This window comes from Numenius arquata, chromosome Z (assembly GCF_964106895.1).
Source record: "Numenius arquata chromosome Z, bNumArq3.hap1.1, whole genome shotgun sequence".
Lineage (NCBI taxonomy): Eukaryota > Metazoa > Chordata > Aves > Charadriiformes > Scolopacidae > Numenius > Numenius arquata.
The window spans coordinates 77,799,299-77,812,685 of record NC_133616.1 but is presented as its reverse complement, the minus strand read 5'-3'; the positions used below and the strand labels follow the sequence as shown (position 1 = coordinate 77,812,685).

Sequence of the window (13,387 nt, the reverse complement as noted above, 5' to 3'; positions counted from 1 at the left end):
TCTTTTAGCTGGGCCGTCCGGAAAAAGCCAGGATGCTCTTGAGGAGGGCCAGAAAGGAGGCAAGGAAACTGCAAGACGGTTTGAGTGAAGACTGAGAAGCATTAACAGCACCACTGCAGGACACGAAATGTTGAATTTGTCTGTGTTGCAGTGCTTGTGCATTATTTGAAGATTTCTGAGGCTAGACCTTGTAGGCAAATGACACAAGTGACTGTTCAGTGGCACCTCTGCAATATTTATCTAAATGTAATAATTTTCTTAAGCCAGTAGAGGTTTGGATTCAGTTTGTCATTGAGCTGGCATACATGGGAATTTTAACTTAAGGGAGAAGAAGGTCTGATCTTGGCAAGGGAAGGGTGCATGTCTGGGCACAAATGTGTAGAGACTGAAGCTGCACCAAGTGCTGGGTTTTCATGTGTTTCTCCTCCACCTCAGAAAACCAGTGCTTCTTTGAAAATAGGTCCTCAGACAGGTGGAACAGGCTATGTGTATATGGAGTCAGTTGTGAAAGAAGGAGCAGGCTACTTGTGTAGTGAGTGAGAGTGGGCTCTGAGGTGCACTTTCTCATAGACTACACCACTGATCAATACGACTGGATTATTCCTCTGATACAGAAATTCAATACTCAAACCTTCAAATTAAGATCTTTTTTTTCCTCTTTCTTTTTTCTTTTAAATGAGAATGACCTTAAACTGTGTGTGCTGCCATGGAAGTTTGTATTTAAAAGGTAAAAACTCTACAAATCATTCTGACAGGATAATGCAGAATCTCTTGAACTTGAACTCTGTGTTTCTTTGTATTAGTACAACTTGTCGTCTTGGAGTGTTGACAAAAAAAGGTTGTAGAAAATGCTGATGCCATTTTAAGTTCAAAGTGTACTTTATTATGATTTTAGCATTCAGAATCCTTTTTTTTTTTTTTTTCTTCATTTGCATAGATTGAATTAGAACCTGTAAAGCTTCTGTCTAGAGAAGACCACCTGGAGCACACCCTGGCTATTGAGAGAAGAAGAATCCGACTGGGCTATGAACAGGTCTTTCAGAACCTAATGCAGGAGAGTAATAAGGAAGGTGATTACTGTGGTCAGCATAGAGGATGGAACAAATGACTTGTGGGCAGCTGGAAGGGAGGAAAAAATGAGACAAAACAGCTGAGTAGAGCTCCGTGAGGTTGTGATATTATGTAGAAAAGCATATGCCAGATTTGCGAGGGTTTGTAAGACAGTTATTCTAATAGAGTGGTATTTCTTTGTCTTTCAGAAATTCGAGATTTAAAAGTGCAGGATTGAAGGCCAAGCATGCATTAAATAGATGTGACATGCAGCTCTTCATGTGGGTTATATGTATGAGGTTTAACAGTTCGCATAGAACTTTGCAATACCATAGTAAAGTGCTATGACACTAGTTGTACGTAGATGGAAGGATAAAATTCATCCAGGCTTATGGCTTTTCTTTACAAGAAAGCACTAAGAACTATGTTTATGCCATGAGATCATTCCCAACAAGCAAGAGAAACTTCATTACATGGAGGTCAAAACAGGTTAAAAAAACTTTTAAACTCCTCATGCCCAAATTAGAAAAATTGGGCCAAGAAGCAGGTTTGTCTTTATTTCTGATAGCAATCTCTGTTCTTAAAGACAGTTGTGCTTAAAAGTTGCTGTGTTCCCTGCAAAAGACGTTCATAACAGTTAAGAAATATGCTGGTATTTGGAAAATCTGAGCCATAATTCCTCGTATAAACAACAGACATTATGTGGTTTTACTGAGGAAAGATGAAACCTGTTGTAAATATAAATACTAGTCTTAACAATTTAATAAGACTGTGGAACTGAAGAGGCTTGTTTGCTACAAGTCTTCATGGTAACTGTCTTGTAGGAGACAGTTTAATACCATGAAAGACAAATCAGAGGTCGATGATTGTGGTTTCCACTGCCTTGGCTGGAAACTTCCTTAAAGGATCTTATCATTGTTAGCACTAACTCACCTCCTTAAGGAGACAGAACAAGCGAAATAGGGGAAAGAGAGAAGAAAACATCGCATATAAAGGGTACCAGGTAGCAAAATAGGTATAAATCATATCCAGAAAGTGAAGTTTGTCTTCTCAGTGGATCTTATGCAACAACTTAAGTAGGTCCAAAGGGCAAGTTAGTCAAATGTGTCTGCGGATTTATATAATCGTAAAGTTAGTTAATTATGGCAAAAGTCAAAAGTACAATTCAGGTCAAGTAGCTTCTTACAGAGACGTGCACTTTTAAAATGACTGACATCATCTCATGCCTAAATCTGTTCTTGCAAAATACAAGTGAAAAAAAAAAGCTCAGCGTGAGGATGAATGGCTAAAGATTTGAAATGGAATTGGAAATGTTCAGATAATGGAAGGTGGTTACTGATTCAGAATGTATTTCTCTTTTTCGTGTGGTCTATGTTGTCTCTGGTAATGACAAGATTTGTAACAGGTTATGAAATAATCATGTCATACTGTAACCTTAATTAGACACATTTGCACAGGTGTCGTCATACATGGTGGTCAAAGTCTATGAACGGCATTGGAATAACTGATAAACTGCTCTGACAACATCTGTTAGAGATCATGCATAGCAACCATGAATAATCACAAGCACATGCTGAGGCAGTTGGCTGCCTGCATTCACTGCTAGCCAGCTTTCAGAGTAATGGCTTCTGACACAGCTTCTTTGAAGGGTACAGCAAGGGCTGGGAAGGATCAGCGCGCTGTGGTAGACTGCAGGGTGCACCATCCCCCACCTCTTGCATCTCTTGGAAGAGCACAGCAAATCTTTGGCCTCTTGCTTCCCTTGCAAAGAACAGAGGTCTCCTGTGTCTTTTTTTTCTTCTTTTCATTGTGTCTGAAGGAAACTCTACACTTCAGTAACTAGGGGTATTTTCTTCTTGGCTATCAGAGTTACTATCTGAAGTATTTCATTAATACATTGCTGCTGTATTTCAGATTCTTTTGAAGAGGAAGATGCAGTTTCAACTGACCTTACTCATGTACAGAGTATTGAGCTTGTCCAGCCTCCTCATGCAAACCATCATGGAAACACTTTTGGTGGTCAGATCATGGCTTGGATGGAGACAGTGGCAAGTATCTCAGCGAGGTACATATATTCTACATATGGTCTTTGCATATGGATGTAAATGGATGTGATTTTAGCATTAAGGTTTCACAGGGATTTATTTTATGAAAGCAACAGACCCAAACCTTAATGACTTTTCTTCCTCCTCAGCTTGCAGGAGACCTTTGAACTGTTTATGTGGTACAGTTCCCACAGCATGCCACACCACTGTGGGAGTCAAATACTATTCTTCTTTTGTTACACACTCAGACCCTAAGGCAAAAGAGGCTATGTTATCCTCCTGAGAATCTCTGCAGAACGTCAGCACTGGAAATAGGGTTAGAAACTTGGCCTCCTTGTGGTTGGTGCAGTGTTTTAAATACAGTTAGTTGCTAAGTCAGGATAAAACCAATACTGAGCCTGTATCAAATGATACCCAAAAATGAACGGCCTTCTAAATGTTAGCTTGCAGATCCTTATGCCAGAAGAAAGAATAAGTCAGAGAAGAAGAATCAAAAGAAACAGGTTATGTTTTGTTGGTGCGCACACATAATGCATGCATAACCTTCAGCAAGTCACTCAGTCTCTCTGAGTCCCATATCGCAAGGGTTGTAATATTTTTAGCAGTTTAGAGGGCTCTGACATCTTCAGGTAATAAATGCGAAGTATTTTTGTGGCACTGCCTAGTCTTGCTTGTCAGTATGGCCTAGACATATAATCATTGAATTTCTCTTCCCCTGAAATCAGTCCGTTGTTTTTCTCCCTCCTTGTTCTTGGACTCTATACAAAGCTTCTTTTGTAAGCAGCGCTTGAGTTTCAGTTTGAATTCTCCTTGCATACCAAGTGACCTAATTCACTGCAGGGATGTTAGATATGTTTTCGCTTTTTAACTTTAATAATTAAATGACTTCCCATTCATTATTCATATAGTTTTGATTTGTAGCCAGTAGTTGTACTGATAACAACAGATTTTCTGTAGTGGTTGGATAAACAACTTGCTTTAGTCACATTAGAATGCACTGACCTTACCCCAGTGTGTAATTTTGTTGGCTTCAAAGGGACTGTTCCATATTTTTGCCATAATATGACCCAAAATATTTACCTGTTTTCATTTGATAAATTTTACCTAGTGAGTATCACATCTAGTTTTAAAAAGAGAAGGAAAACATCAGGAAACCAAGTAGTGAAAAAATTTTCTTTGAAATAATGAATGTCAAGTATGATTTGTCATGTCCAAAATTTCAGAAATAATAGCTGAAATAATAGACAGAGGCTTGTTGAAAACAGAGAATTTTGTAGTTTATGCTTGAGAAATAGCTAGTATCACTACAAACCTTTAGTGAGGCCACTCACAATTAGACCTGGCTTTTGAAGGTGCCACTTAGGAGTTGCTATGGCCACAAACTCTCATGGAGGAATGGAAGAGGAGGGCTAACCCTTGAAAAATAACTTTCTAAGGACATTTTAGAGGTTACCCTTCTTCTCCCCTCCCCCCATCTACATTTTTGATTGGACAGTAAATGGAAATCTTGCAGATAGTAATAAAGCCATTTGAATATTAGTAATATTAGTTTGAACCAGATCTGTACTTTCTTATTTCTTACACTTGAAGTAAAAGCATTCAGGGCATAGTTTTCCAGGAAAAAATGAATATTTAGGCCAAATTTCTGGTTTGTTCCTCTCTTATTTTCAATAATACTGTGTTTGCATCTTTACAGTGAACATTGGAAATAAGATCACCATTTAGCATTTTAAATCAGAAAGGCAAATTATTCTTAATGAAATTACAAAGTCGTTTGAATGTATTAGTCTATTAAAAAGAGGTACCAGTCAATTAATTAGCTACAGATAATTGTGTGCATTTAACAATACCGGTACATTAGCTTGCAGAGTGCAGTTAGTTGAAAGCTAGGAACACTACAAAGTGTGTATTTTTCAAGTTGAAAAACCGCACAATGAAAAATCTATTCTCAGATGTGCATATGGGATTCTTACTGAGGAGTTTTGTTCACATGCATGAGAATAGAGCGTGTTATTTCAAAATCTAAAAATAAATGGCATTATTGTGTATTGTTCCCTATTCATGTGATGCACAGAAATCCCAGTCAAGAGTGGGGCTTTGACTACATTTAGAACTGCTGAAGAAACCTAATTTTTGCTCACACCAGAGAGCTTGTAAACTAGATCCCAATTCCACAAACGCTTAAGCTGTATCTGCAGTGAGGATTTTTTCTGGAACATCTGTGAAGGTCAGAAAAGCAGTGGGTTGTTGACATTCCCAAGTGTACATGGCACAGTATTGCAAAGCTTTTCCTTTATCAGGGTAGTTGGGTTTGATCAGGGGTCTATCTGTTTGTCCACTGTACTGTCCAAAGAGCAGCTTTTTTAGTAAGCTCATAGAAGGGGTATTTGCCTGGCACAGACAATCTTCTGTGCTAGACCAGCTAAGTTTTACCAGTGTGGCTACAGCCTATTGCACAAGCAGTTCAAAGAGATCCAGTAGGACACTCCAGCTGAACCTGGCAACATGCAATTGAACACAGTACAGGATCAGGTCTGAAATAAGAAAAGACAGGTCAGCGGGTGCGCTATGCAATTGGAAGGGCAAAAGGATCAGAATTACTAAGACTTGTGTGTTTGTAATACACTGTTGTGCTCTCAGCTTTTGAAATTTAGCCAACAGTTCTGAATTGATAATTGATCAGTTCAACATCTTTCTATCCCCTTGTGTGTGCAAAGATGAGTTTCCCAGCTCAGCACTAGTAGTGAACTGCATAATAATTTAGTAAACCAGACCAAATTAAAAATAAACAAAACCGACTGCATTTGGCAGATATGAGTGGTTTTTTATTTCATATAACACTAGCAGAAAACATCTGACAAACAAGCAAAAAAGTATTGATATTTAAAAAAAATCGATAGATTGACGTTGCTTTGCTTGAACTCTGTTTCTGGTGCTCAACCTTTCTGCTCAGGTTTCTTTTAATTGTTTAAAGGCTCTGTGATCTGGCTTTTGTACATACTGAACAACATCCTACTCCCCGTGCAGTCATACAGAAATTAATGAAACTCTGTGAAGTAAGTGGTTACTCTGTAGGTAAGGGATTCATGGTCTGGCTCCAAAAGAAGGTAATATCAAGCCATGAGAATTAATTAGTCGGTGTTTGTAAAGTGTGTTGAAAATGAAACAGCATGGCATAAGTGGTATTATTATGTTTGAAGCTTGAATTATGTGCTCTTGGAGCTGAACGTGTTAACTGTATTTCAGTGGGTTGTGGAATAAATTATTGTAACATAGTGATCTTCTAGGTTGTGCAACCCTTGTTGCTCTAATCACTACCCACTTCAAACATAACAAGGGAGGTTCTTTAACACGGCTGTATGTTTTGTTCTTTGTCTCTCATGCTTTCTTTTTCAGCCGACTTTGTCGTTCATATCCCGTCTTGAAATCAGTCAATATGTTTAAATTCTGGGGACCATCCGTTGTGGGTGACCGCCTTGTCTTCAATGCAATTGTGAACAATACTTTTCAGAATAGGTAAAGCTCCTCGTCTGCTTGTCTTCCTTGACATCTCTAGCACCAGCCTAACTGAGTGTTTCAGGTTTCAGCTATCAGTCAGATTTGCATTACTGAATGAATTATACTTCAGCTGGCGCTTTTGGGGATACATCTATATCTGTCTATCTGTCTATATGTGCTTTTAACTTTTCCCAGTGAAAGTTTTAAAAAATTTATTCTCTTGACTTTCACTCTCAATTTAAAGATCATTTATAACCAAATCCCAATCCTGCAAATTCAGAATGTAGATACCACTCTGAAATTCAGGCATCTTCAAGGATGAGTTAGTCCCACAGATTTGATTCTTCAGAAGGCTTCAGCTTGCTGATAGAATCTTCTTGTCTTGGCATCTCTTGACAGATCTGGGTTCTATTTATTGCCAGTTACTGGGAAAAATCATGCTTTGTTTTGTTTATTTCTTCCCAGTGTTCATTTGGGTGTATGCAGGGGTGAGGCTTTGCCAGTTGCAGTTTGGAATAAATGGCTACAGCCCATGCTGAAATTGTATCTTTAGTTGAGTCACTGTACGCATGAAAACATACATTTTTGGCACAATGAACACGTGCTCCTGGAATTTAGTGGTGTGGCTGTTGACCAGCCTTGCACAGATCCTGCCTGCAAACGGTTACTCTCTTTGTCTCTCTCCTATGTATGCACTGTCTCCTCTGCAGTTTTAGGGCTACTGTTGTGTTTGCCTTGCAGGGAATGACTCTCCTCTGACCTCTGGCACCTCTCTGCTAGGCTGTTTCCCCATCTACAGGAACAGTGCTTTGGGCCAACAGACCCTCTGCCTGTGCCAGGGGTGCAACACACTTACGTGGAGCCCTGTTCTGTCAGCATGGCCCTTACCTAGAGCAGGAGAACATGTTCAGAAGTTGCAAGAGGTGTAGCAAGACAAGCCACAAGAAGGCAGAAGCTAAAGTAATTCCTCCTCCGAGTTCTGTACAGGGGACAAATATTATCCTGGCATTGCTGTTCTATGGCTGTTTTCTTTGCAGATGTATTTGGTCCCCACAGAATGCTAGCAGGGCATGAATTACCTTCACACTACGCTTCTGCTGAATGTCAAATCAATGTCATCCTGTTCCCTTTTGCTGTCTGTTCTCTTAGTATGCTTCCTGGTGTTCATATTTTGTTACTTAGTTCAATTTTTGCTCTTTTTATTAATACTTTTCATCTAGTGCCTCGTTTTATTTTATTTTTGAAATGTCTGTCCAGACTGAGTAATTTATTCTGTATGCTACAGAAGGAATTTGAGTCAGGCTTCACAGGAAAGTGTGCAGCAGCCCTTCTTAGTATGTCTCAGGGCTGCTTCCGCATCGCGTATGGTAATTCAATAATTAATTTAAACTTTTATTTCAGTGTGGAGGTTGGTGTTCGTGTTGAGGCTTATAACTGTGAAGAATGGATCAAGGACCAAGCACGGCATATTAACAGCGCGTTTCTGATTTTTAACTCTGTAAATGACAAAGGAGAGCTGCTCACCTTCCCCAGAATCAAGCCTACTACAAAGGTCAGCTCTCATCCTCAGAAGGAGGATGAATGCGTACATGAGATTGTGTGGTCCAGCCCAGCATACTGTGTGTCACACAGCCATATAACCTTGCTGGGACAGCAAGGACTAAACAGGGTGATGCAGAAGAGAAAACCTGTAAATGAAATGTTTGCCTTTAAGTAAAAGATTTGTCATTGCTAACTTCAGTCATCCAAACCTGAGAGGTGTAGTGGAGAGTAGTCATCATTAGAAATTCTGAAGTTAGTTGATGGATGGGAAAGAAGAATCTGCTTCGTGTGCATTTTTGCACCTGTCTGTTATCTGTCTTGTGCAATCTCTGTGGACTGTAGAAGCTGCCCAGACAGCAAAAAAACAACTGAAACGCTTAAGTTCAGTGAATAAAGTTATTATTTCTAAACCTTTAATGAAGATGAGAAATAGAGTTAATAAAGAAGTTTGTAGGAATCAAATCCTGTGACATGGCTGAGCTTTCTGGTTCCTTTGACATGGAGATCTCAGCGTGTGTTTCCCTGAGAGTGGTTCATGAAGCACTCAGCAGTTTGAATACTGTTGTTGAATTATTTGCTGTGATGTCGCCTGTCATTAACTTTACTGCTCCAATTATGAGATTTTTATAGAGCCAGCACAGAGAAATTAAAGGATTATTTAACATCAGTGAACTTACATTTTATAGGATGGCAACTGGACAAATAAAGTGTCCTGTGTACTAAATACTGAGGCAGTAAGATTCACTACTGCCCATTGCAGACCATTCCAAGAGGAAAAACTGACCATTCCTCTTTAGAATAATAATTAAAAAAAAAAAAGGCAATAGCAGCTTAGGTTCTCTCAGAAAAAACGTGCTTCCCTTAAAGACCTGCCTAGAGGGGCATCCACAAGCTAAGCGTCAAGATAGGAACATGTACACCCATTCCTTCAGGCCAAGCCATCAAATCTGGCAAAACTAGTGTGCGCTCAAGGTAGTATAAACTTTCAGGGTCATTTGACTGAAAGTGACAGCTGGTGTGGCAGTGCTCTATAAAACAGGCAAGAGATGTCTTAAAAAGATATTATGAAGTCCTTGCTTTAAAGAAAGCTGGGATGCGCTGATCTGGAAATTCTTCTTATTCCAGAAGTGACATGTCATTTCATAAAAACAGAATAAAGGAAGCTTTTTCCCAAGTGGCATATCCTTCAAGATAACAAGTCCTTCAATGCAGCTTGGTGTGGTGTATGCTCTTGGGTCACTTCTGTGTTTCAGAAAAAAAAAGAATCCACCCTGGCAGAGTATTAATAAGGGAAGGGAAAGACCTTCCACCTTGAAGGGCAGATCACATCTGTTTGCACAGTGCTTGCTCTGTGTTCCAGATCCATGTGTGCTAAAATCGGGATTCTTCCATGCTTCCTTTGTGCTTTGAAGGTGGCGATGAACTGGATTAATGTTTATTTGGCAGGTGGCACATTTAGAAAGAACAGAATGTGTGTGGTGCACTGCCCAGCTGCCGCTGGTTTAGGACCAAAAAGTGCTATGATTATGCTTCTGTGATACAACTTTCTTATTGGATTGTTTTTGCAAACTTAAGGGAATATTGTCAAATCAAAAGTGAATCACTGACTCGGGTTAGCCTGGGGGAAGTCCAATGTGCAGACTACAGTTCTTTATTTATTTGGAATACCTCTCTGGTGTTTGTCCATCTGTAAGAAATAGGACTTAGTTGTCTTTTTTTGGAGGGTGTCCTAAAATAAACAGGTTTATTACTGTCTGTTTTACTTTTTATAAAGGACGATATGAGGCGATACCATGGAGCTGTTGCTCGAAGGAGAATTCGACTAGCCAGGTATAGTTGCGTTACAATGAGAACTTGAATTTGAAAACTTGGTTTTTTAATGCATCCTCTAAAAACGTGATCATTTGTTAAGTAGTCGAAGTCTCTTCAGACATAACTGTTATGTTCCTTAACTTTCCAAATAATTTTGCCTGAGTTGCACTGAAATTATTAGAGGCTACTTGTCTCAAAAATTCTTTGCTCTATAGGTTATTTTGTTTCCCTGTCTTTCTTGGGAAGAAAAAGGAGTTGTTGCAAACCTGTCTTGCAACTGAAGATAGTTAAAATACCTGCAAAGTATTTAGAAGACACTTAAGCCTATAGAAGTGATTGTTTCTAGCATATATAGAAGAAAGTGTAAAGGACCAATTCATGACATTATTTTTCTTGGAAATTTTGTTTTAGAAAATGCATGCTGTCTACTAAGGAAGACAAACCTTCTGATTTCTGGGAGAGAAGCAACCAGGTACTCTGTAGATTGTGTCCTTATTGTCTACTTGCATAAAATGGTGTATTTTTACACTTTTTGGGTGTGTAGAACATTTGCACAGGCTGTATCAGTTTCCAAAGTGGACCTTCTGTACTTAAGCATTATGATAGTCATAGAGGAATGGATAAATGTGGAATAAGGTGAATGTTTTTTTCTTCTGAAAAAGAGTAGATGATTGATTTAAGAGTAAGTTTCATACAAAACAAAAAATGTCTTTAAAATAGACTCTTTTAAGAAGTGGTCCCTTAGGCAGCTGTGCTGCGAGGTCTCCTGCAGATTTTTATCCCAGTGTCCCCAGCTTTTAAAAAGCTGAATTCTCCTGTGGAGGAATTAGTTTGGGTTTGTTTTATCTTTACCCAGCCACTGACGTTCTCAAAAATTGCTGTGAGGAGAGCATTTAGTAAATGCTAAAATTGGGGGAAGAGACATGGCAATACCAACAGACTGATGAACAGTGAAATAGCATAAGCTTTGTTTCTGTGGGAAAGAGAGATGAAAACTTATGTTCATTCATAGATCCTCTGCATCAAGTGGTACTTGTTTTTGGCTTGTACATGCTAGGCCTTAGAATGTGCCTGTGTTGTGTAATGAATAGTAATGAACGTGAATTTAGGTGGATTTATAGACACCCTAAATGTTGTTTCCGTACCAAATTTTTGTGGTTAAATTTTCATTGCATTTAAGATCTCATTGGCTCACAGAAATTTTACTAGGAATTTTTCCATTACATGAAAAAATAAATAATTGAGAATTGTAATGCAGGAAGAGATTTGCTGTTAACAGTGGCATCTCCACTGTTTGAAGTAGCATTTCTTTTCTGTAAATCAATAAATATAAATATGCAAACAATAATAAAAATGACTTACTTAAGATTTATTTATTAAATTAAAACTTGTCATTAAAGACTCTAAGGCTGTATTCTCTTTATACAGTGGTTAAATGAGAATTCCATCCACTGTAGTCAAGCATAAATAATGGATATATTTGCACTTTCTCTGCTCTGAGCCCGCTGTGTGAAGCAATTGCCAAGATAGACCACAGCATGATAGCAATGAAGAGGTTAATTTTCTTATAGATTTTAATTACTTAGGAGGAAGATGGACAAAACCATTAATTTAGTGATCTCAGAGCTTACCTGTATTATCTCTCCAGTGGTCACAGTTTTGCTGCACTGTTTTATAATTGGAGAAGCCCGAAGTAGTGTTTTGTTGTTGTTTAATTAGGGTTGTTTTGCCAACAGCCGTGTGAGCACATAATCTAGCTATTGAAAGTATTTAATTCAGAAACTACTGGGCTGTGTTTTCTGGAAGGAAAGCACTTCTGGGAAAATACACACTTGTTTGTGATGGAAGGGTAATGATAGAAAAAGAGCATCTCATTTCTGCAATGTTCAGTGAAATGTACCTTTACCCCTTTGTTTTCAGAAATGTATCTTACGTTTCAGGCATATGTGAGTTACAGCAATATCGCTGCACTGACACACCTAGCAGCAAAACCAGGGTGGGAAATCACCAGTACGCTGGATGATGTAAGTGCATGATTGTGGAATAGCTACACAGCGACTTAGGTTATGTTTCACCATAAGAAGTGGGTGGAGAAAAGCAACATTTTACATTTGTAAATAAATACATTGGCTTGGCAGTGGTTTTACTCTGCCTGGGGTTGAAAACCAAAACTCTCAGAGTTTCCCTGAAATGTTGATTGTCCAGAGTGCTGTGCAGCCTGGAAGTGCCATGGAGGAGTTCTAACATGGTCTGAATGATTGGTGAACATAGCACTTTGGATCCCATAAGGGCAGGCTTGCCAGCAACTGGTCTGTTTGGCTTGTTGAGCAGCACAGAGGAGAGTGTAAAAACACAAACAAACCTGTATCTCATTTCTATGAGGCATTTTCTTTGCCACAACTGACCTGCTTCTATGTTTTCATTTGGCCAAATTGTTTGATTCCAGCAAAGCTCTAGACTTGGACATCGTTGTTTAGGAAGTGCTGTTGATGATCTATGGGGCTTCTCATGTCACTACAATAAGCAAAATTTGTGCAACAATCTGTAATGTCCTGCCTTTACCAGCTTTGCAGCATGGGAGACGTTTCTAAGTAGCAGGCATTATCTTGTGATAGTTCCAAGTGGACATTGCCAGTCAGCACGTGGCAGCAACTTATATACCATAATTTTCAGTCTCTGTTTTCTCAGAAGACCACTTGACTTTTTCTATGCATGCTTTTTTCTTTTGGATATCTTTCTTTCTGCCCTTTTTCTAGTAAAAAATTACAACAGCCTGAAAGCAAAGCACTTCTCTGTTCATCTATCGGTGTTACAAGCTCAAAATCAGTAAGGAAGCTTGTGTAAGCCAGTTTTAAGATGGGAAGATGCTGCTGAGGAAACCAGTAGCAAGATAATTTAGCTGGAAAACTCATTTTTAATCTAGTCGCAGTGCATGTTTTTCCAAACTATTGAGAGACATCTGTTAAGGTTTGGTTTCTGAAATATGGTTAGTGACTATTTTAAGATTATGTAGATTCAGAGATCACAGAATCTTCTTGGTTGGAAGGGACCTTTGAGATCATCGAGTCTAACCACAAAAAAAACCACAAAACACCCAAAAAAACCCCCAAACACCAAAACCAAAAACCACACAAAACAAACACCCACAACCACACACCACACCCACCCATAAAAAGACGCAAACCAACAGTCTTGGGCACTAGAGCATGCCCTGAAGTGCCACGTCTACACGTTTCTTAAATACTTCCAGGGATGGCAACTCCACCACCTCCCTGGGCAGGCTGTTCCAGTGCCTGACCACTCTCTCAGTAAAGTAATTCTTCCTAATATCTAATCTAAACCTCCCTTGCCGCAACTTTACACCATTTCCTCTGGTCCTGCCATTATTCCCTTGAGAGAAGAGGCCAACACCGATTTCTCTACACCCTCCTTTCAGGTAG

At 39.1% G+C, this 13,387-nt stretch overlaps 1 protein-coding gene across 1 annotated transcript in view; it reads left to right on the top strand.

Annotated features, from left to right (window-relative positions):
* Positions 1-13,387, top strand: part of ACOT12 (acyl-CoA thioesterase 12) — a 31,722-nt gene that overhangs the window by 9,528 nt on the left and 8,807 nt on the right. The window contains exons 5-11 of the mRNA XM_074166276.1: positions 938-1,070; positions 2,965-3,115; positions 6,492-6,611; positions 7,995-8,145; positions 9,910-9,965; positions 10,359-10,419; positions 11,888-11,971. Of these exons, the coding sequence (XP_074022377.1) occupies positions 938-1,070; positions 2,965-3,115; positions 6,492-6,611; positions 7,995-8,145; positions 9,910-9,965; positions 10,359-10,419; positions 11,888-11,971 (756 nt within the window). The remainder of the gene's footprint in view (positions 1-937; positions 1,071-2,964; positions 3,116-6,491; positions 6,612-7,994; positions 8,146-9,909; positions 9,966-10,358; positions 10,420-11,887; positions 11,972-13,387) is intronic.